This window comes from Ammospiza nelsoni, chromosome 1 (genome assembly GCF_027579445.1).
Source record: "Ammospiza nelsoni isolate bAmmNel1 chromosome 1, bAmmNel1.pri, whole genome shotgun sequence".
NCBI classification, from domain to species: Eukaryota; Metazoa; Chordata; class Aves; order Passeriformes; family Passerellidae; genus Ammospiza; species Ammospiza nelsoni.
The window spans coordinates 107,401,113-107,420,813 of record NC_080633.1 but is presented as its reverse complement, the minus strand read 5'-3'; the positions used below and the strand labels follow the sequence as shown (position 1 = coordinate 107,420,813).

At 40.2% G+C, this 19,701-nt stretch overlaps 2 protein-coding genes across 2 annotated transcripts; both read right to left on the bottom strand.

Moving 5' to 3' along the window:
- Positions 1-888: 888 nt before the first annotated feature.
- LOC132078650 (histamine H3 receptor-like) lies at positions 889-6,608 on the bottom strand. The gene is made up of 3 exons (XM_059480924.1): positions 6,329-6,608; positions 3,566-3,732; positions 889-1,842 (listed from the first exon to the last, which is right to left on the bottom strand). Exons 1-3 carry the CDS (start codon positions 6,573-6,575, stop codon positions 1,057-1,059), a joined length of 1,200 nt encoding a protein of 399 aa, XP_059336907.1. The 5' UTR covers positions 6,576-6,608; the 3' UTR covers positions 889-1,056.
- Positions 6,609-9,208: 2,600 nt separating this feature from the next.
- Positions 9,209-18,907, bottom strand: LOC132074224 (histamine H3 receptor-like). Its single transcript, XM_059473865.1, has 3 exons — positions 18,052-18,907; positions 15,346-15,512; positions 9,209-12,759 (listed from the first exon to the last, which is right to left on the bottom strand). The coding sequence occupies exons 1-3, from the start codon at positions 18,296-18,298 to the stop codon at positions 11,965-11,967; spliced, it is 1,209 nt and encodes a 402-aa protein (XP_059329848.1). The 5' UTR covers positions 18,299-18,907; the 3' UTR covers positions 9,209-11,964.
- Between the last annotated feature and the right edge of the window lie 794 nt (positions 18,908-19,701).

Sequence of the window (19,701 nt, the reverse complement as noted above, 5' to 3'; positions counted from 1 at the left end):
TTCCTAGTCTTATACTTACTGACCATGTGATGAAAAGAAATTATTTACATTTTAAAGTTATGCCTGCTTATTTAGTAAGGAAGTTAATATCAGGTAGTTTCAGAGCCATGCAAGTAAATAGTCCTTAACAGTATGGAAAGTGTGTATTGAAAGAAGATCACCTCCAAGCTGTCTCAGCTCTCACCACACATGCTACAGGCAGCCATCCAGGCCAGCCATTTTCCTGGCTCATGCAGAAAAAAAAACACAGCCTTACACAGTGTGTAAGAAATATACCATTTATCACAGCCTCCAGCTGAGGGCTTGTAACAGAAACAGAATTGGATTTTTCCCCCCAGGGAGTAAGAACAAACACTTCTCTTTCTATGATCTCTCAAAACTACATCTGAAGAAGGCTGGTTTCTTGCAGAATACTTGGACATCCACATAAATGCTTTACACACCTGAATTCTCTACTGCTGCATCTGAACAAATATAGTGAGCAATGCCCTTCTGCAAAGAACACATACATCCAAGTTTTTGGAAGTAGTTCCTCTTTGCTTCTGATGGCCAAAAACCTTTAGTGAAAGGAAGTAATCCTTTTATGTGCCTGGAAACAAAAATCATAACTTCATTGGATGTTTCATATAGGCAAAAATTGGGTCCTGAATGCAAATCATTCAAAAGAAGAACAGAGAAGATAGCAACTTTAGAATACTATTGACCCTAAGGGTAATATATAACTTTATTGTATTTTTAACTAATATCATCTGTGAACACAAATATAAGAGGTACTGCAATTGAAGACAACATTTTCAGCAATCAGAATTAAGATAATGTGGATAGACTACTTGGGAAAGTCAGACAGAGGCAATAGCTTTTACCTGATCAATTCAAATAGCTGGGAAAAGTACACAAACCTTGGTCATCCACATTTGTCTGCAGGAGGACATTTCACAGAAGGCTTATTTAGATTCTGCAAATAGTTTAATCTCCTGGAAAAGACTAAATCTAATTTCAAACAGTGGCTACTTATGTCCCTCATCCATCTCCTCTTGGACCTTGTTTTTCTTTTTTCTAAAAAGAACCCGATCTCAATGTTGCAAACTTTTTGGGACATAGAATTTTCAGAAAAGCCATTCGAAATTTAACATGACAGAGAGGGTAAAGAAATGGGTTCAAAGAGGAATTGATCCACAAAAGCCAAAACGTTGCTTCATACAGGAAGTTATGGACACAAGTTCCCTGGCAGGGCCCACGGATAATCATTAATAAAGAGTATGGGGCCCAGCAAGTGGCAAACACACAGACAATTATGGCGAGGGACTTTGCTATTTTCTTGTCCCGTTGCAGTTTTGATCTGGTCTTTGCACAGAAAGAAATAGAAAAGTCATTTCCTGGGGTTACAGAATTGTCTGTGGATGGAGATGAGCAGTCAGCTCCCAAAGACTCTTTCTTTGGTCTCATGGAAGAAGAACCACTGTCCTCTGCTTCTGACGAAGGAGATGATGCTCCTGGCCTTGGCAAGCCACAGAACCTCCAGGACAGGCTGCTCCTCCTGGGATGCTCACAGTCCTGCACGCTGCTGCGCCGCTGGCGCCGCTGGATGTTGTGGAAGATGTGCACATTGAAGTAGGTCACCAGGAGCAGGGGCACAAAGAACTCCAGGGTGGATGCACACAGGAGGAAGTACCAGTTGTGGAAGAACTCAGCATAGCACTGATCCACAGGCACCACGCTGTGTCCGGCCACGTGCTCCCAAAACAGGATGGCTGGGCCGTACAGGAGGAAGGCAAGTAGCCAGATGGCCACCATCTCAATGGTAGGGTTGGATGTTATTCCCTGCTGGGCTCTGTAAGATACCTGTGAGGGAAAAAAAACATTAAAAGTTCAGACATGTAGAGACCCATTTTGGGACCAAGAGAAGCAGATGGAGACGAACTCAAGAGGTGCTTGGTAATACAGAGAAGTGGCTGTGCTGATCAGATGAAGGTCCCCCAAGCACGTTCATTTCATTGATGCTGACAGAGCATAGGGCTGTCTCTCTACAAGTCAATGTCACTGTAATATTAGAGTCCCAACATTGTTAATGTCAGGGTCCAGGTCCGTGGGATAAAACACGATTATCCATCAGTGCCTAGTAATTTGGTATGCCCTGTTAGAGATACCTATGGTCTGAAGTGCCAGAGGAATTAGCACTTTATAGCTGTTGGGAGGATGACTCCTACTCACTGGAAGCTGCACTGCTTTTTATGGCATTTTACAAACAAATAACTGTACGCATCATGGTGCTCAACAGAAAAGGTGACACACAGATTCAACCTATAAGAAAATTACTTTCTACACAATTCATAAGGATGAAGGAATAGATACCACACCTGCACCACAGCCCTTAGCTGATGAAACTAAAAAAATCACCCATTTTCTTCCTTCTACATCCACTCCAGGGCCAGTACATATTTTTCACTGTATTTGCAGAATATATAGATACAATGTGGCTCACATTCTGCCTCATCCCTTTCACAGGACAAATGTATAATTCTGCAAGCTTAGACATCCAATTGATAACAAAAGCTTGAGTTAATGTCACTAGAACTGTCATACAAATGTCCATAGGTCTTAATTGCATTTGTAGAGGTGCTCTGAATTTTACAATTTGTAAATGTTGAGTCTTTGGCTTTCCAGCGTAGTTTCTTACATACCAAAAACTTTGATGTTTGATTTCCAATATTTTTTTTTCTTAAATAAAGTAAAATAACAAAATAAAATAAGAAGGCAGTTATATGAAGTTAAATTAATTACCGCAAATAAGACTGAAATTCTATTGCATGAAGTTATGTTGACAGTCTCATACACACAAAAGAGCTGGAACCTTTAGTTCTCTGTGACATTCCCTGCCACCAGTGGCTGGTGAGAAATGCTGGCCTCCACCCCCCACATGGCCCAAGACATAAAGCTCACACCAGGCATGTAGGATTCTCTGCAGAAAGCAGAGGCAGAACGTGTCTGAAGTTTGGGATTCTGCTCCACACACAAAGAGGAGTTTATTGCTGCATATCTAGAGGCAGTGATTGCAGTCTGCCCTTTGTTCCACTTTCTGCCTGTTTGCTCTTGCTCCTGGTCTTATTAGAATAAGTTTTGACCACGTCTCAGGTCTAGACACCCTCCCCAGTGTCCTTTATTTTATTGCCCTAGATCCACTGTATTTAACTTTCATGCCTGATTTTGGGTCCAAACACCAATCCAGACTACTCTGAATTTCCTCTTTCCCTGCCCCTTTTTTACCAGTCAGCTGCCTTACCCTTTTTACCCCCTTAACTGTTTTTCCTCAGGCAGTAACACAAGAGCAGCTTGCAGCAGAAATTGTGAGAAAACTCCTGGTTGACTGGCTCTGCAGTGAAGCATGCCCAATGTAGAATATTCACCCCATCTGGCTACAAAATATCTAATAATCACCACATGCCAGTATATTTTTGAGAGGTATTATCTTCTTTAAATTTGGGCTTATACTCATCAACATGGCAGAGGTTGGTGAATATAACCATCCAAGGAAAAAAATCAGAGAAGCTCTAAACAGGTTACTTACAGCTTTAGTGACTGACAGGAAACGGTCATAGCTGATAAGAACAATGTTAAACACTGAAGCTGTGCAGAGGAGATAGTCCATGACCAGCCAGAGCTTGCAGATGCCTCTTCCCAAGTGCCATTTCCCTGTCAGGCTGTAAGGGATGTAGAGGGGCATGCAGAACACACCTGCAGACAGCAACAACAAAAGCACCATGAGGTTCACAGGGACTGCAAACTCCTGGAAGCAGAGAGACACACCGTTTTGGTATTTGGGTAAAAAAAAATCAACAAATCTATTAAGGTGAGTATGTAATTTATATACATACATTCTTAAATTCTCATGAAATCTGATGGTGACTTTCTATGTCTTAGGTCTTAGTGTGATTTATGTATGCTGGTTGTTGAGAATAAGCTGGAAGCAATTCAGCAAAGAAGGATTTACTGAGGATGAAAATCCAAGTTTAACCAATTTAGACTCTCTAAAGTTATAAAATTAGTGCTGCAGCATATATGCACAGTGGTTGCATTCTGATAGGTAACCTCATCATTTTATTTCCTCAATTCTTTCATCTGTATTAGGATTTTCCCTCAAAAACATCTGCAGATGTTGCCAATGGCAGTTATTCCTGTAAAATTGGTCAGCCTTTGTAAACTGAAGACAATATATTGGGCAGCCTGTGTGGCGTTCTGCCAGAGATAGAGCAGACACAGCAGAAGTATGAAACTCTCATTTTTAAGGAGTGTTTTGATCTCATGTTTCTTCTTTACCTCAGAATAACTCCAGAACTATTTTGGTTTGTTAAATTTGTGTTTTGTCCAAAAGAACTTCCACTGAAGTTCCTAATTAAGAAAACAATATTTGTGTTTTATTTTTAAGCCATCAACTTCTTCATTTTAACAGTAACATTCTTTCAAAAGTGTGGTGCAATAGCTGATTCTACGTCCCTGAAAATGCTGAACTACCAGAGGCAAATAGAAAATTATATATTGCATCAAGTTCTATTTAAAACTCTCCAGATTACTCCTTTCTTGACAAAGCCATCAAGATCTTAGAAGTTACTAAACATATTCAGGGTGATGTGGTCCACTGACAATAAAACTCTGGGCAATGAGCTGCCAGACTGTTGTCAACAGGGAAATGCTCACAGCACTTTCAATACTGATGGCTTATTTTAACATATTCCTTAAATACCAGCAGCATCACTCTGGTACTAAATACTCATTTTTCATGTTTGCTGAAAACTGCTAATGTTCTCACAAACTTCCATGCGATCAATGTTTGGCACCATGTCAAAAAGTAATGAGTGCTTTTAGCTATGCATATAAATATAGAGGCAAACCCCAGGTTTTAAGCACTGATATTTGAAGCTTTTCTTACTTTTACTAATTGGTGGATGCAAAAGACATGAGTCACATCCCCATAAATATTCCAGACTTTTCATAAATTAAAAAAAAAAAACACAGCAATTTCAGAAAATAAAGCATTTCCCGACCAATATCGGAGACAAAAATCTTAAATTTACAGTCTGTATAGGCCAATCTAATACTGATGGCAATCATTTCCTCTTGGCTGACTTAAGAATGCATGAGGCACCAACCACAAAGAAGAGATGCTGAAGGCAGATATTTAACTCTCTTATTAAACTTTGAGATATGAGGAGAAACAGACTTTTGCACACAACCTGAACAATGAAATAGCAGCTCCAGCAAATTGTCTGCCTTAGCAGGAAAGCAAAGGCTTCATTTTCTGCTCCATGGGGCAAGTCTCAGAAAAAGGCAGCACATGTTATAAATGGTATAAATGAAGGAAAACCTTAAAGGCTAAACTAATACACTTGCCTACACAGCACTGACAAAGGAACAGCATTTTGGGGGGACGGTATTGTCAGAAGTGCAATAGGTCTGTGGCCACAATTTCCTTTCTCACAGTTCAGTGCATGCTCTGTGACCATCCTGAAGAAAAAGCCTTTGTGTGCAGAAGTACCTCCTTGCCAGCCTTAAGTCAAGACATTTGCTGGTACATCTGCCACAGAACTATGGTTTTGTCAGGATTTCTCTGCCACATGGGCTGCTTCCCTGGCTTCAGCCGTGGAGGAGTGCTGCAAAAGGTGTTCACTCCACCATCACCTTGCTTAGCATCACAAGCCAGGACTGGATCCATGGCAGGTCCAGCAACAAACTCTCCTGGAGTTCTGCAGTGACACTATGGGAAGAGGGGACCAATTAGGAATATAGATGAGGGACGCCAGCAGGGGTCAAACTGGTATCAAACAACCCATCGGATCAATAGCCTGTGTTAAGCTGAAGCCAGTAAAAACTCAGGGTGATAAAGGGTCTTGTTGTAGTGTAATAACATTCATAAACCATTTGTACTATGTAGAGAAGCAATTCATTTACGTGGATGTATCACACATAGCTGCCAAATATGTGTCGCCTGTTCTGAAGTGTGTGATGAACACCTTATATTTGGAAAGACAAGGGTAAATCATAAACTGCAGCAAACAACTTCTTCAAGAAGTATTCACATGTAATAGTCACTACTTTTTTTTGAAGCAACATTAGAAGTATTTGTATGAAAAAGAATGCATTTCTCATTATAACATACTTTGAGATTTATTGGGCAATTAAAATACTTCATGGAGCTTCCACCATTCCCCATCCTTCCCCCAGACACAGCTGGGAAATAGTTCTCTCAGAAGAAAACACACAGAAAATGAACACCAGTGCTTCTCCTATGAGTCCTACAACACAATTAGCACATGACTCCACAGCTCTCACTTACCCACTGCAAAGTCAGAAACAGCAAGATTCAGAAAGAGATAGTTACTCCGATGCCTCAGGTTCCTGTCCATAATGAAAACAAGGATCACCAGCATGTTGCCAAGGATGGTCACCAGACACAGCAACACCATGAGGAAAGCCAGCAGTGCCAACACACCCAGGGAGAACTCGGAGCTCGGCGCCTGGCCGGACCAAGTCTCGTTTTGCGTCTCAGCAGCGTGCGGAATTTCGGCGGTGCTGTTGTGCATGGTGGGTGTCCAGGCCAGGTCAGTCTGGGAAGGAAGTTGTGTCTGGCAAAGTTATCCAAAAGGTTGAGATAAGTCTATCAACAGGCTGGGCCAAATACTGAAACATAAAAAGAAAATATTCACAGTATCAAAAAAATGTAATACAAGAACTGAAGACCTGGGTTCTCTGACATTTCTTGATTTGAATGCACCTATTTGCCTTAGAAAAGACACCTCACAATCAGTTTCTTTCCTGGACATGGAACAACTCTTCTCACAGTCAAGCAGTTTGCATATTAGCAATGTGTGAGTGGTTTTGCACATCAAATTGTGCTGAAGCCATATCTCATTTTCACTTCCATAGCGGTGAACAGGATTAAAATTATTACAATTCTATTTCCCTTACAGTAAAATGTAAACACTTTTGCACTTGCTGCTACACAACTTTCTAAATCTTACAGTTAATAACAGAGAGATATTTCTTAGTGTTGCTGTTTACAGAGCATTTGTAATACAGTTCCATGCAGCAGAAGCATCATCAATACCTCTTCAGCTCACCCTAACCAGAAGTTCTGGGCAGAACAAATACTTGGACTTTGGAGGTCTTTATGGTGTGGGCCATCAAATCCAGCACCTGACAAGTAATCCTACATAGGCTTTTACTCCATGAATTACCAAGACTTCCACCTTTTTCAAGTGTGAGAAAAGACACCCCTTCCTCATCCCAATTCCATTTATTTTGGTGGAAGTGCACAGAATTTGGTAGGCCATGGCTGTGGCTGACACTCACTGACTGTGTAGCACCATAGCACCCTTGAGTGACCAGCATTTCAAGCTGCAGCCATAATGCCAGGTACTTGGGAAGATATAGGGCAAGAAACAAGGAAAGAGAGAGTGGGCAAAATGTGGGGAGGAAAGATGCAGTGCACTGCTACGATACTGAGGAACAGGGAGAATTATGTTGTAAAGAGCCATTAAAGCAAAAGGTGTAGCATGACAGAAAAAGAAGAGACCTCAGGAATGGCAAAATGTGGCAATGAGACCCAGCTGCCTTAGGTGTGCGTGCCCAGCTGCAGCCTGGGAAGCAAAGGGAAGTACTAGATCTTCCTGTGCAGTCACCAAGCCACACTTGACATGGGTGACATTATGGTGAGAGCACACTGCAGAGCTCAGGGTGAGGGAGGTGATGAAGTCTTCTTTAAGCAATTCAAGGAAGCTTCTGGACCACAGAACCCACTTCTTATGTAGGACTTTCAGTGTTCATGGCATCTGCTGGAAGTGCAATACAACAGGTCTAGCAGTGAACAGGGCTCCTGGAGGCTGTCAGGGGGAACTTTCAGACACAAATTCTGCGTGGGCTAATGGGGGTGATGCACAACTGAAACATCTGCTCAGTGGTAAAGAGGGGCTGTATGGGGATGTGCTGTCAGTGCCAGACTCAGATCTAGTGATGATGAGGTAGTGGAACTCAAGATCCTAAACAGGATGAGGAAGGAGAGCAGCAGTGCAGACCATGGGCTTCAGGTGAGCAGATTTCCATTTAGGAAAGTGGTAGTGGGAATCCCACGGGACCAGATCCAAAAGACAAGGAGATCAAGGAAGCTGCAGGCCTCTAAGGACAGCAACGTCCTTGCACAAGAATAGTCCATCCCAGCTCTCAAGAAAACAAGAAGATGTATCATGACAGTAGCTAACCCTGGAGACTACAATGTGACAAGAGAACATGAATGAGTTTGAAGGAGGGACAGAATACAAAGGAGATATTTAGAAACGTTGTCTGGCAACATAAGAATTATATTAGGAAAACAAAAGCTCACCTATAGTTGATGTTTGTAAAGGACATCAAAAACAACATGGAAAACTTCAGCCACCCCATTAGGAGCAAAATGGTGAATAATAAAAATATGGGTAGCTTGCTGGATGGGACCAGTAATCCAGTGACAGCAGGTGCAGATAAGGCTGAGGTACCCAATGCTTTCTTAGCTTCATTCATCACTATCTAGGTCTCCCTTTCCTCCATGCTTAGTGAATGAGTTCAAGGATGAGAACTGTCATCAACTGTTCAAGGTGAGAATAAAACAGGATTACTTGAGGGGACTTGACCCATAAAAGTCCATGGAACCCACTGTGCTATCAAGAGAACCAGCTACCACCTTTGCAAGGCCACTTTCTATCCTCTTAGAATGGTCATGGAGATAAAGGAAGATTCCCAACCACTGAAGAAAGAAGAAAATCAGAAAACTGATTTTCAAATGTTGCCACAAGGACAAGAGGTCAGATTGTCTTTAGTTCTTGGGAAAATAATGGAGTGAGTCCCCTTGAAAGGTGTTTCTGAGGACCTGGGGGAGCAGAAGGTGACTGGGAACAGTTGGCATGGACTTACCAAGGGTAAATCATGCCTGAGCAACTTGGTTGTCTTCTTTGATAAAATTACTGGATTAGTGGACAAGGGGAATGTAGTCATTTGCCTTTATAATTAGGGAATAAATCAAATGTTGAAGTTTTAATCATAGTTCTGTGTGGCACTCAGGGGGAAATCTATGTGGTATTTCCTTTGGAAAATAAAGGACATGGACATTAGGAGAATCATTAGCGTTCAATATTTGTTTCAGAAATAAACAAAAAAAAGATAACACAATTTCTTCCAACATGTATTTTTATTTGTTGAGTGCGTTTTTTTCTTTTAAATATGAGAGAGTCAGATTAGAAAAATAGTGTGGTTTGAGTTGAAGCCCACAAAGCTGAAGCCCATATTGCTACTGTCACCATGTATTTAGAAGGCCTACTGAACATCTGCAAAGACAGAAGAAAATTTAAGGACATGAAATAGTGAAATGGATGAGTGACTGGTTAGAGAGATCTGGGTTAGAAAACCATTTGTCAAGAAACATCCACTTGAATGGGGGCATAAGAACAAATGCTGAATAAGTATCATACCATAACCCTGAAAAATGACTCATTTGTAATTTACAAGGGAGAATATTTATGATGCCACTGACCTAAAGTGGTGGACACAGCAACCCAGTGCTTGACTTGCCCTGGGACAACTTAGCAAAATTTTCAACAATTAGAAAAATACAACAAATGCATCTAATACACAGGAGTGACATGAGAAAACAGTTTGAATAGTGTGTGTGTAAAACAGACTCTGAAAAACACTGATCTCTAGTAGTTTCACCATGGTATGTTGTTTCAAATTCACTGCGGATTGTGCTGCCTGGCAAATTCCCGGACTAACTATCTTTTCAGCACTGCTGGAAAAAACGTGGATTATCTAGTTTATCTAGGTAATAATTTTGTAGGTTATTTTTCCAAAATGAACAATACATTCTTTTAGCACAAAATGCAAACTGAATTTTTTTACTAAAAGCATAGGGATAGAATGCAGACAACACAAACACATTTTTGTCTTGGGCCCATCTTCAGTTTCTCTATTTAACAGATGTTTAGTACACGAGCTCTTCTATAAATGTTTTAACTCTGTGTGTGTGTTTAGATTTTTTTAAGCATCACAGAAAAGCAAACCCCACAAAATCTATGCCTGCACCACAGCTCATGACAGTAAAAACATTTGTGCTGAATCAATGACCTCCTCCTGAAGCTGCACCTCTCCTAGCCATTAGGCTCACAATCCGTAACACTATCCATGTGAGGCAAGGAAGCATAGAGAGAATGAATGGTGAAAGATAATCTTCCAGCAGTGTGAAAACTGGCAAGAGAAGCCTTCAGTTCCAGACCTCTGAACAAAAAGACATCCTAGCTCTTCAAAGCCATCAACTTTTGTGCTATCATTAAGCTGCTTCCATGCATTTGAATTGTGTTTGCAAAGGAATACTCTGTTATGGCAACACTCCTACAGCAAATTTCAAATTAGATTAAAAACCATTTAAATTGACTACTGCTCTTCATTGTTCTGTGCATCAGATTTCTCTTTCAATATTTCATACATTATTATATTTATAAACAAAGAGGAATAAAATTACACAAAAGGAGAGAAAAAAATGCAGTCAGTGACTCTCACTTACCCATCCATGAAAGCCTTCTGGGTGAGTTGCAACACTCAACACATGGTAAGAAAGTTTGGCACATGGAATGGGGTGTAATCAAGCTCCATTGCTTCCTCCAAGACATTTACTCACTCCTTTCAACACTGGACATTCAACTGCTTTGTTTGTTAAGAGCTGCTTAAGACATCTCTGTATCAGCTTCCAGACCTCTGTAAACCTCATTCTAAAGCAGTGAATATGGCCCTTGCTCCCTAATTGAAAAAATTAAGTTTGATATTTGTTGTGTGGCAGAGAAAATCCATATAATGTCACAGTAACAGGACATAAAGCACTGATCTAGTATAAAAAATCACTCTGTCAGATCAAATTTGTTCCAGACATTTTGATGGAATATCTTTGCACTTGCAAAGCTTTACACCAGAGAGGCTATTGTCTATTCTTGCACAGCCAGCCAAAATCAAAAATCCAGTATGAACTTAGCATTGCTTGCTCTGCTAATTCAACAGGAATGTGATCACGTGCCCAAGCCTGGCCTATCTTTTAGGCAATCACATAGTGCACAGATCTGGCACTAAATATCATTAAAGCATGACCAAAGGGGCAGCCAATGTCAGGTGAAAAAACAGTATAGGTGAAAAGACTAACAACCATTTGTGTCTGACACTTTTGATAACCAGTCTCACAATTCTCATAGAATGGAAAATTTCATTCTCTGAAAATCATTCAGAATTACTAACTTACGTGTACTTTGTCCTGCAATGTCAGGTATGAGCTACATTAAAACTTGAAAAAGACAGATATGGCAGGTTAGGCAGTCCATTCACTTGCATATTGCTCACTGTGGGGATTCTAACAAGGAGAGGGCACTCTCTTGTCTTCATAATAGTTTATGATATGAAAATATACTGCTTCTGTGAGTATTTTTACAATCTTTGAAAAATGTAGTAGTATTACTTCTTCACTGACAGCTTTAGATTCATAAATAGAACATAAATTTTAATTCAACACATACATGAACAAGTATCTCCCTCCAGTGACTCTCTATGAAAATAGCAAGAGCAGAGTTCTTTCACAGTGCCAGCTCTATATATTAAACAAAGGAAAGAAAAAAAAAGAGAAAGAAAAAAATATACGTCACACCCACAAAGCAAGAGAACACTCAGCAAAGCTCATTATTCTTTTCAATCCACTAGATGGTAATTAAACTAGCATCATACCAGCAAAACCAAAAATGAGATCCTGAAAATTAGCAAAACTGGGACAACTACATAACTCTGCTGCACTCCTTAACAATGTCATTAGTAAACAAACAGTTTTTTTCTCTATTTGTGCCAACGACACATTTGAAAAGGTATCACTAAATGACAGAGGAACCTTATCTGTAAGACATTCCTTTTACCTCGCTAAATAGAAGGTGTGTTACTAGATCTCAGTGCTGCAAACTTTTTGGGACATAATATCTTCAGAAAAGCCATTCGAAACCTCATATGGCAGAGAGGGTAAAGAAATGGGTTCAAAGAGGAATTGATCCACAAAAGCCAAAATGTTGCTTCATAGAGGGACTTATGGATGCACTTTCCTTGGCAGACCCCACGGATAATCATTAATAAGGAGTATGGGGCCCAGCAAATGGTAAACACACAGACAATTATGGCAAGGGACTTTGCTATTTTCTTGTCCCGTTGCAGTTTTGATCCAGAACTTGAACAGAAAGAAGCAGAAAAGTTCCTTTTGAGAGCTGTAGAACTGGTTTCTGTTCGAGATGGACCATTGGCCACCATTGCTGGTCTCCACGACCTCGTTAGTGATGAAACACTGTCCTCTGCTTCTGACGAAGGAGATGATGCTCCTGGCCTTGGCAAGCCACAGAACCTCCAGGACAGGCTGCTCCTCCTGGGATGCTCACAGTCCTGCACGCTGCTGTGCCGCTGGCGCCGCTGGATGTTGTGGAAGATGTGCACATTGAAGTAGGTCACCAGGAGCAGGGGCACAAAGAACTCCAGGGTGGATGCACACAGGAGGAAGTACCAGTTGTGGAAGAACTCAGCATAGCACTGATCCACAGGCACCACGCTCTGTCCAGCCACGTGCTCCCAAAACAGGATGGCTGGGCCGTACAGGAGGAATGCTAAGACCCAGATGGCCACCATCTTGATGGCAGAGCTGGACATTATTCCCTGCTGGGCTCTGTAAGATACCTGTGAGGGAAAAAGGACATGTCACATATTCAGACAACATTTTGGGGGAAATTATATCAAAAAACCAAATGTAATCAAGCCAAATATAGTATTTGTTCTGTATTTCCCCAGACACCTAAGACGTCCTCACTATGTAAGGTTCTGAAAAACTGCTAGTCTTGTTCTCCTTACATTGTAGCTCTGTGATTTATTTTAATACTGGACATAGGAGAGGAGCAGAAATTGTGATGGCTAAATTATCATTTGGCTTCCAGGTATGAAAGGACATATCTTGTTTCCACCACACAGTAAAGTAGCAATAAGGAATTGGTAAGAAATAGGTTTATGATTCATCAGCCCAGGTTCAGAGAGTGAAAGCAGCTGTGGGAGTTCCTACATGCCCAGCAAAAGAAGAAGCCTTCTATATTAGACAGTTTGCCATGTGAGACTGCAAACACCAGATAATATAATTTCTCATACTGTTTCCTCTTGCCATAGCAGAAAAATCTATCCCAGACATACACTGTAACACCCTCTGCCTTATTGAATCACTCTATTTTAATGTTAGCCTTACCTTGTAAACAGTTCATTCCACTAGTGAAAATCTTGATGCTTTTATGTCTACCCAGACAGCACATTAAGAATTAAAATAAAATCATCCAGGGTTAGGAAATACAAGAGCTAAGCCCACCCTGTAATAACCCCATTCATACTCTTGGTCCCCTCCATCTTTCATAGCACAAGAAGATAAGTTAATGAAGAGCTGGACAATTTTATTTCCTCTATACTGTTCAACATTTGGCATCTCAGGCTTTTCCCAAAACTGCTGCCTTCCTCATCAGCTTCCAATACTGTTCATTAGAAAAGCATCTGCATGGTACACAAATAATAATGAATGGCACCTTCACAGCCTCACTGCACACAAAGGGCATTGTCCCTATTTCACCACCAAGTATCAGAGCAGTAGTTCAGGATTATGCACATTGGTTTGGATTCTCTGTTTTAAATATGTGTAGCCTGAAAATTCAGACTCCTCTACATCTTAAAGCATCATATTAGCTCTGTGCACAGCTCCAGATCTGCAGTAATGAATTTGCCACCCTGTACAAGACAAGCAGCTCAATTTAGAGGCAGAAAACAGGAAGCTGAGCACAGCTTCACAAATTATTAAGTCTGGAGTGACTGGAACCTGGCAACAGGCTAAGTTTGCAGCAGAGGCAGAGGTAGATCCCAAGTCTCTGAGGAAGCATGGTGTCTTTTCTTTGGATAACAGCCCTGTTACACATTCCTAGACTCATTCCATCCTAATACCCTAAAGAAGAAAACCAGAATGTGATCATGTAAATGGAGACCATCAGCAATGGCACAAGAACATGGATCTCAACTAGGTTACAGAGTCCCTTTTATTTCACATTATTCTTATTCTGAGCTCTGCAGCTTTGTTAATGTCTTAAATACAGGGATTCTTATACTTTTCAGCTTAAAAAAAAAAAAAAACAAAAAACCAACAAACTAGCAAAAACCAACTTGTAAAAACCACACCACTAGGGAAGAAGAGAAAGTGATTAGGTACTGTACCAGCACCTCCCAAATGAGAAGCATGAAATATGAAACATGTCATTGAAGCAAGCAGGCTCATCAGCCAGGAGAAGAGAAGGCTTTGGGGTGACCTGACTGCAGCTTCCCAGGATCCAAAGGGCAAGCAGAGATAGGACAAGGGGCAATGACTTTAAACCAAAAGAGAGCAGGTTTAAGTCAGATATTAGAAAGAAATTCTTTGCTATGAGGATGGTGAGGCATTGGAACAGGCTGAGCAGAGACATTGTAGATGCTCCATCCCTGAAAGTGCTCAAGGCCAGGTTGGACGGGGCTCTGAGCAACCTGGTCTAGTGGAAGGTGTCCTTGCCCATGGCAGGGAGTTGGAACCAGATAATCTTTAAAGTCTCTTCCAAACCATTCTCAGATTCTACAACCAAACACCAAGCAGAGCTTAGAAATGGTGAATGATAATATTTCTTACTTGATTCCTTGGCTATCTTCTGAAACAGAAGAACGACAACATTGAAGAGACTTCTCTTATCTCTCCATATATTTTGATTCATTCTTCTTTTTGCTTCAAGGGATCAGTTTCCACTCAACTGCTCATTGTGAGCACATGTCAATCACCCCCTGCAGTAATTTAGATCCTCATCTGATCTTCACTCAGTCCATCTCACTGTCTCTCCAAATGCTCTTATTACAAAATCTATCCAAGCCTAAGCACATCCTTGACTCAACCTAGTTTTCATCCCCACCAACTCTTCTAATGGCCAAAACCCAAGCTCTCCACATGCCTGCTGTCTCTTTCCCACCTGGACCTTCCCATCTCCTGTGTAATTAATAGTGTAATTAAATAACTTTTAGTGCAGGTGGCACAAGGGTAACATTGAAATCACAGCAAGGCAATGTCCTCAGTCCCAACACAACACTGAAGCATCATAATTTCTCTATTAAAAAATGGTACCAATAACAAAGCACCATTTAGGTCAAAGTGTCAATTGTGAAACACTCAGAGTTTTATAGAAATCCCAACATACAGAAAGCAATAAATAGAAATGTTAGCCTTACAGCTTTTGTAACTGACAGGAAACGGTCGTAGCTGATAAGGACGATGTTAAACACTGAAGCTGTGCACATGAGATAGTCCATGACCAGCCAGAGCTTGCACAGGCTCCTTCCCAAGTGCCATGTTCCTGTCAGGGCGTAAGGCATGTACAACGGCATACAGAACACACCTGTGAAAAGAAACCAAATGCACACGTCAGTCAGCACTGCACTGCATGAGAGCAGAGACGTATTTCTGCAGTATCTGACAAAAGATTGATCAATACTGGCTGGAATTGCCACATAGATGGCTTTGTATTACCCTGCAACTGAAGAACCTTTACTACAAACTAGGTACTAGTCACATTCTTATAATTAATACCCCTCTGAAAGGTGAATCATGTTTATTATGTATCATTGTTACCTCTCCAATTAACACTACCTGCTGAAAGAAGCAGCAGCTGACTGCTCTACCTGCTGAAGTAAACACTCTTCTGTGTTATCTGTTGAAATTAAAACAAACAAAAGCATCTTTCTTCCAAAGTTTTCTATAACAAATTATCCAATTGCCAATTCTATTCACTGTTTTCTATAACAAATTATCCAATTGCCATGCTTCTATCCTCTTAGAAGCATAGGTGTTGGAAAATGTTCCAGAAGTTAACTTCTTACAGAAATACAAGTTTTGGACTAATTTTAAAAAGTATATGATCAAAATGCTGACAAGAACAGCACAGTTAATTAAATACACCCAGCCTAACCTTTTGCCTCATCTTAAATCTTGATAATAACTACTTTTAAGGGGCGAGCTGATAGGATATTATCTATGGGAACTCCCCAGACTGTGGGAACACAAGTGATCCACCCACATCCATTGCTACCTAAATTTAGGCTGCTAAATCCAAATGTTGTGAAAGTGCCAATATGACCTCATTTTAATGGATTTTGAGATGATCACCCTACACAGAATCACAACACATCCCTGGGAGGCTGAAGAACTAACAGTGCAGTCAACTGGGATGCAGAAATGCAGTGAACAGTAACAAGGCTGCAATAAAATGGAATCACTGCATTTACAGAGCAATTAGCATGTTGTCTTTTGAGTAAAACATTATAGATTTTAACATTCACATCAGGAAAAAACTTGGTTTCAACTTTAGATTTGCCACCTAACAGTGTGTACTCCTGTAACAGTATCTTGAAAGTTTCTATTTCCATAAAAATCTTATGGTTCCTGTTATTCTCCCTGTACTAAGAATCAAGAGGTCTCTATTCAAACCCAGCTATAGGTACTGAAGCACCAAGACAAAGCAAAAATTACTGTATGTCAAAAGCAGCTAGATTAGATATGTTAAAAGAATAAGCAAATGTTTCTGTAAGCTTTTAGCAATTTAGATCAAGAAGAAAGCAAGGATAATTTAGGCATAATTATATAGCTACAAAAATACAAATCAGTTTGACTCTAAAGTCAAACTAAGGCAAAGGCAAATCTTTTAACAAAATTTATAATTAAAAACTAGACATTCAGGTAAACATAATATCACTAAACAGAAAAGCATGGAAAGTAGGAAATGCCAAGTAAGCTGTACTTCTTTCTTTGGCAGAGAAGTTGTTTACTTTGTAGTTCTCAGCTAGGACTGGTGTTTGTTAAGTATGATGCTGGATGGTGAGTCAAATGAGAGAACATCAGTTTGTCCACTGGTTTTCTGCTCACTGCTCTATTTTTTTTCCAGTGCACTTTAACTGGAGAACAGGCAGCAAGAGCTCTGTAGCATAGCAAGGGAGAAATAAGCTGGAAGAAGTCAAGCATATGCAGGGAGGTATCAAAACATTATGCAAGAAGATATGGACATGACAAGGATAGGATTATTAGAAGCTGTGCCCCTGACAGAACTTCTGGCACTGGCAAAAAAATTTGTAAAAAAAGTTTCTTCTGCTCTTTCAGTATACTTCTTAAAAGTGGACTTACAAATTGTTGTGATATGACAAGTCAGAATACAGATTTCATTAAATAGCCACAACTGTTTAAAACCATCATTCTACACACTCAAAATTTAACCAAGGTTTTTTTGCAAAGACACCCAACAATTCACAGAATATTGCAATAGCTCAGTCTCCAACTGAAATCACACTCCTGTTTCAATTGTACTTTTTCGCAGTAAAAGTTTCAAAACTAAATGTGTCCCTACATATAAATATACATGTAGCATCAAACTTCTTAAAAATTGCTTTATTTGTAATTTTTATTTGCCTATACAAACACATATTCCTAAGGTATTTCTCTATATAGAGCATGTACAGCAAAATGTTTAAAAATAGCATTCATTGCTATTTAGTAACAATTGTCAGGTAATGATCTGTATTGTGTGATAGCAGACTGAAAGAGAAGATATTGATCATGTATGCAAGAGGAGCTGTCAGACAATGTAGGCTGTATTTGATTAGACTATCTAAATTTCAGCCAAAACACAAACAGCTCCCATTCTTTGTTAGTCCATAAAATTCCCATAGTAGTATTTTATCCTGAAACATTAAACAAAGCATCCTTTATTGTCTAAAAAATGATAGCCTGCTGAAACACTTCATGTAGCTTCCACCATTCCCCATCCTTCCCCCAGACACAGCTGGGAAATAGTTCTCTCAGAAGAAAACACACAGAAAATGAACACCAGTGCTTCTCCTATGAGTCCTACAGCACAACTAGCACATGGCTCCAGAGCTCTCACTTACCCACTGCAAAGTCAGAAACAGCAAGATTCAGAAAGAAATAGTTACTCCGATGCCTCAGGTTCCTGTCCATAATGAAAGCAAGGATCACCAGCATGTTGCCAAGGATGGTCACCAGACACAGCAACACCATGAGGAAAGCCAGCAGTGCCAACACACCCAGGGAGAACTCGGAGCTCGGCGCCTGGCCGGACCAAGTCTCGTTTTGCGTCTCAGCAGCGTGCGGAATTTCGGCGGTGCTGTTGTGCATGGTGGGTGTCCAGGCCAGGTCAGTCTGGGAAGGAAGTTGTGTCTGGCAAAGTTATCCAAAAGGTTGAGATTCATAAGGAGTTAAAATAGGATGGGTCAAAAATCCAATAAGCACCCAAAAAAAATTTCTCAGGAGGGGAAAAAATAAAAAGCTTTTGATACTGGATAAATCTAGCTTTCCTAAGAGTCTCTTAAAGCAGAACTCTAGCAGAGTTCTGGTTAAGAAATATACCATTTTTCAAGCTCGTATTTTAAAATGCAAGTTCTTTGAGCAACATGATCCTTATCTGTGGAGGTCAGGAGGGCTGATTTGAGGTTCCCCTCTTGCTTCCCTCCCTCCCTCCCTTCCTGATGTGTTTTGCTTGCTACCATTATACACAACATTTTCTAATTTTTTTTTCTTCAACCTGTGTACATATCATAATGAGAATTTAAACTACTTCTTAATTTCATCCTTGTTTATCTGACATTGTTGCAATTCAGCAAGCCGTTGGCCCCTCTCTATCTATATATTGATACTTTTTGCTGAGGAAAGGCATGGTCGACTTCGTTGTTGCTGTTCTCCTTTTTGTGCACTCTGCGGCTGAAAACAGATACGATATAAGTATGCATACAGTTACTTACCAGAGCAGTTACCTGTAATGATCCAACCCTCAGAGATAAGTTCAAAACTCTCACTGAAATCAGTTTCAAAAATCTTAGCAGCAGCTTCAGCAACACATCACCAGCTGCTGTTTCCCCAGAACCCAGGAACTAAATATGGACTCCCTGAATGAGAATGAGAGTTTGGCAATTAACTTTAACAGGATGAGGCTTTTCTTTCCACATTGGTGGGGAAAACTGTGTGTCTTCCACAAATTCTTATATTTTGTATTAGTAATGGAGCCACTTGCAGAGAGCTGTAAGTATTCTACAGTTGTAAAAATTTGATCATTTTTATCATGAGTTCTAAAAACATTTTGTTGTCTAATTTTAAATACTTAAATTTGAAAAATGTTGGCTGTCATATGTTTGCTTCAGTTGTGGGAACAAATTCATTAACATTTGCCAAGTGCTTTTACTGAATGTTTGACTGTCAGTAGTGCAAAAATAAAAAACTTATTATCCATGCAAATATCTTCACAGCATCCATCACTGGTTTAGCTTTATTTCGTGTCCAGGTACTGCAGAAAACACACTGTGGCACTATTACTAAGTAATACCAGTGGCTTTTCTTCTGCTAGCCATACTGAAGCCCCAAAACAAAATTCAGCAGTTTCACTGTTGTTCATGAGAGCCAGCTGACCTTGCCACATGGCTTAAATCTCAGAGTGCTTTTCTGGAATATATAGCTGCCTAATTGTATTCTCCCTCCCTCCCTCAAAATTTCTTATTGGATCTTAGATCTAACTTGATTTCTTGTAA

Excerpts from the sequence above, each read along its gene's own strand:
- LOC132074224 (XM_059473865.1), bottom strand. The coding sequence starts at position 18,298 with ATGCACAACAGCACCGCCGAAATTCCGCACGCTGCTGAGACGCAAAAC. Across the intron at positions 15,513-18,051 it reads TGTTTCTGACTTTGCAGTGG|GTGTGTTCTGTATGCCGTTG; the intron begins GTAAGTGAGAGC and ends TTCTTTTCACAG. Across the intron at positions 12,760-15,345 it reads TCCTGTCAGTTACAAAAGCT|GTATCTTACAGAGCCCAGCA; the intron begins GTAAGGCTAACA and ends TTTCCCTCACAG.
- LOC132078650 (XM_059480924.1), bottom strand. The coding sequence starts at position 6,575 with ATGCACAACAGCACCGCCGAAATTCCGCACGCTGCTGAGACGCAAAAC. Across the intron at positions 3,733-6,328 it reads TGTTTCTGACTTTGCAGTGG|GTGTGTTCTGCATGCCCCTC; the intron begins GTAAGTGAGAGC and ends TGCTGTCTGCAG. Across the intron at positions 1,843-3,565 it reads TCCTGTCAGTCACTAAAGCT|GTATCTTACAGAGCCCAGCA; the intron begins GTAAGTAACCTG and ends TTTCCCTCACAG.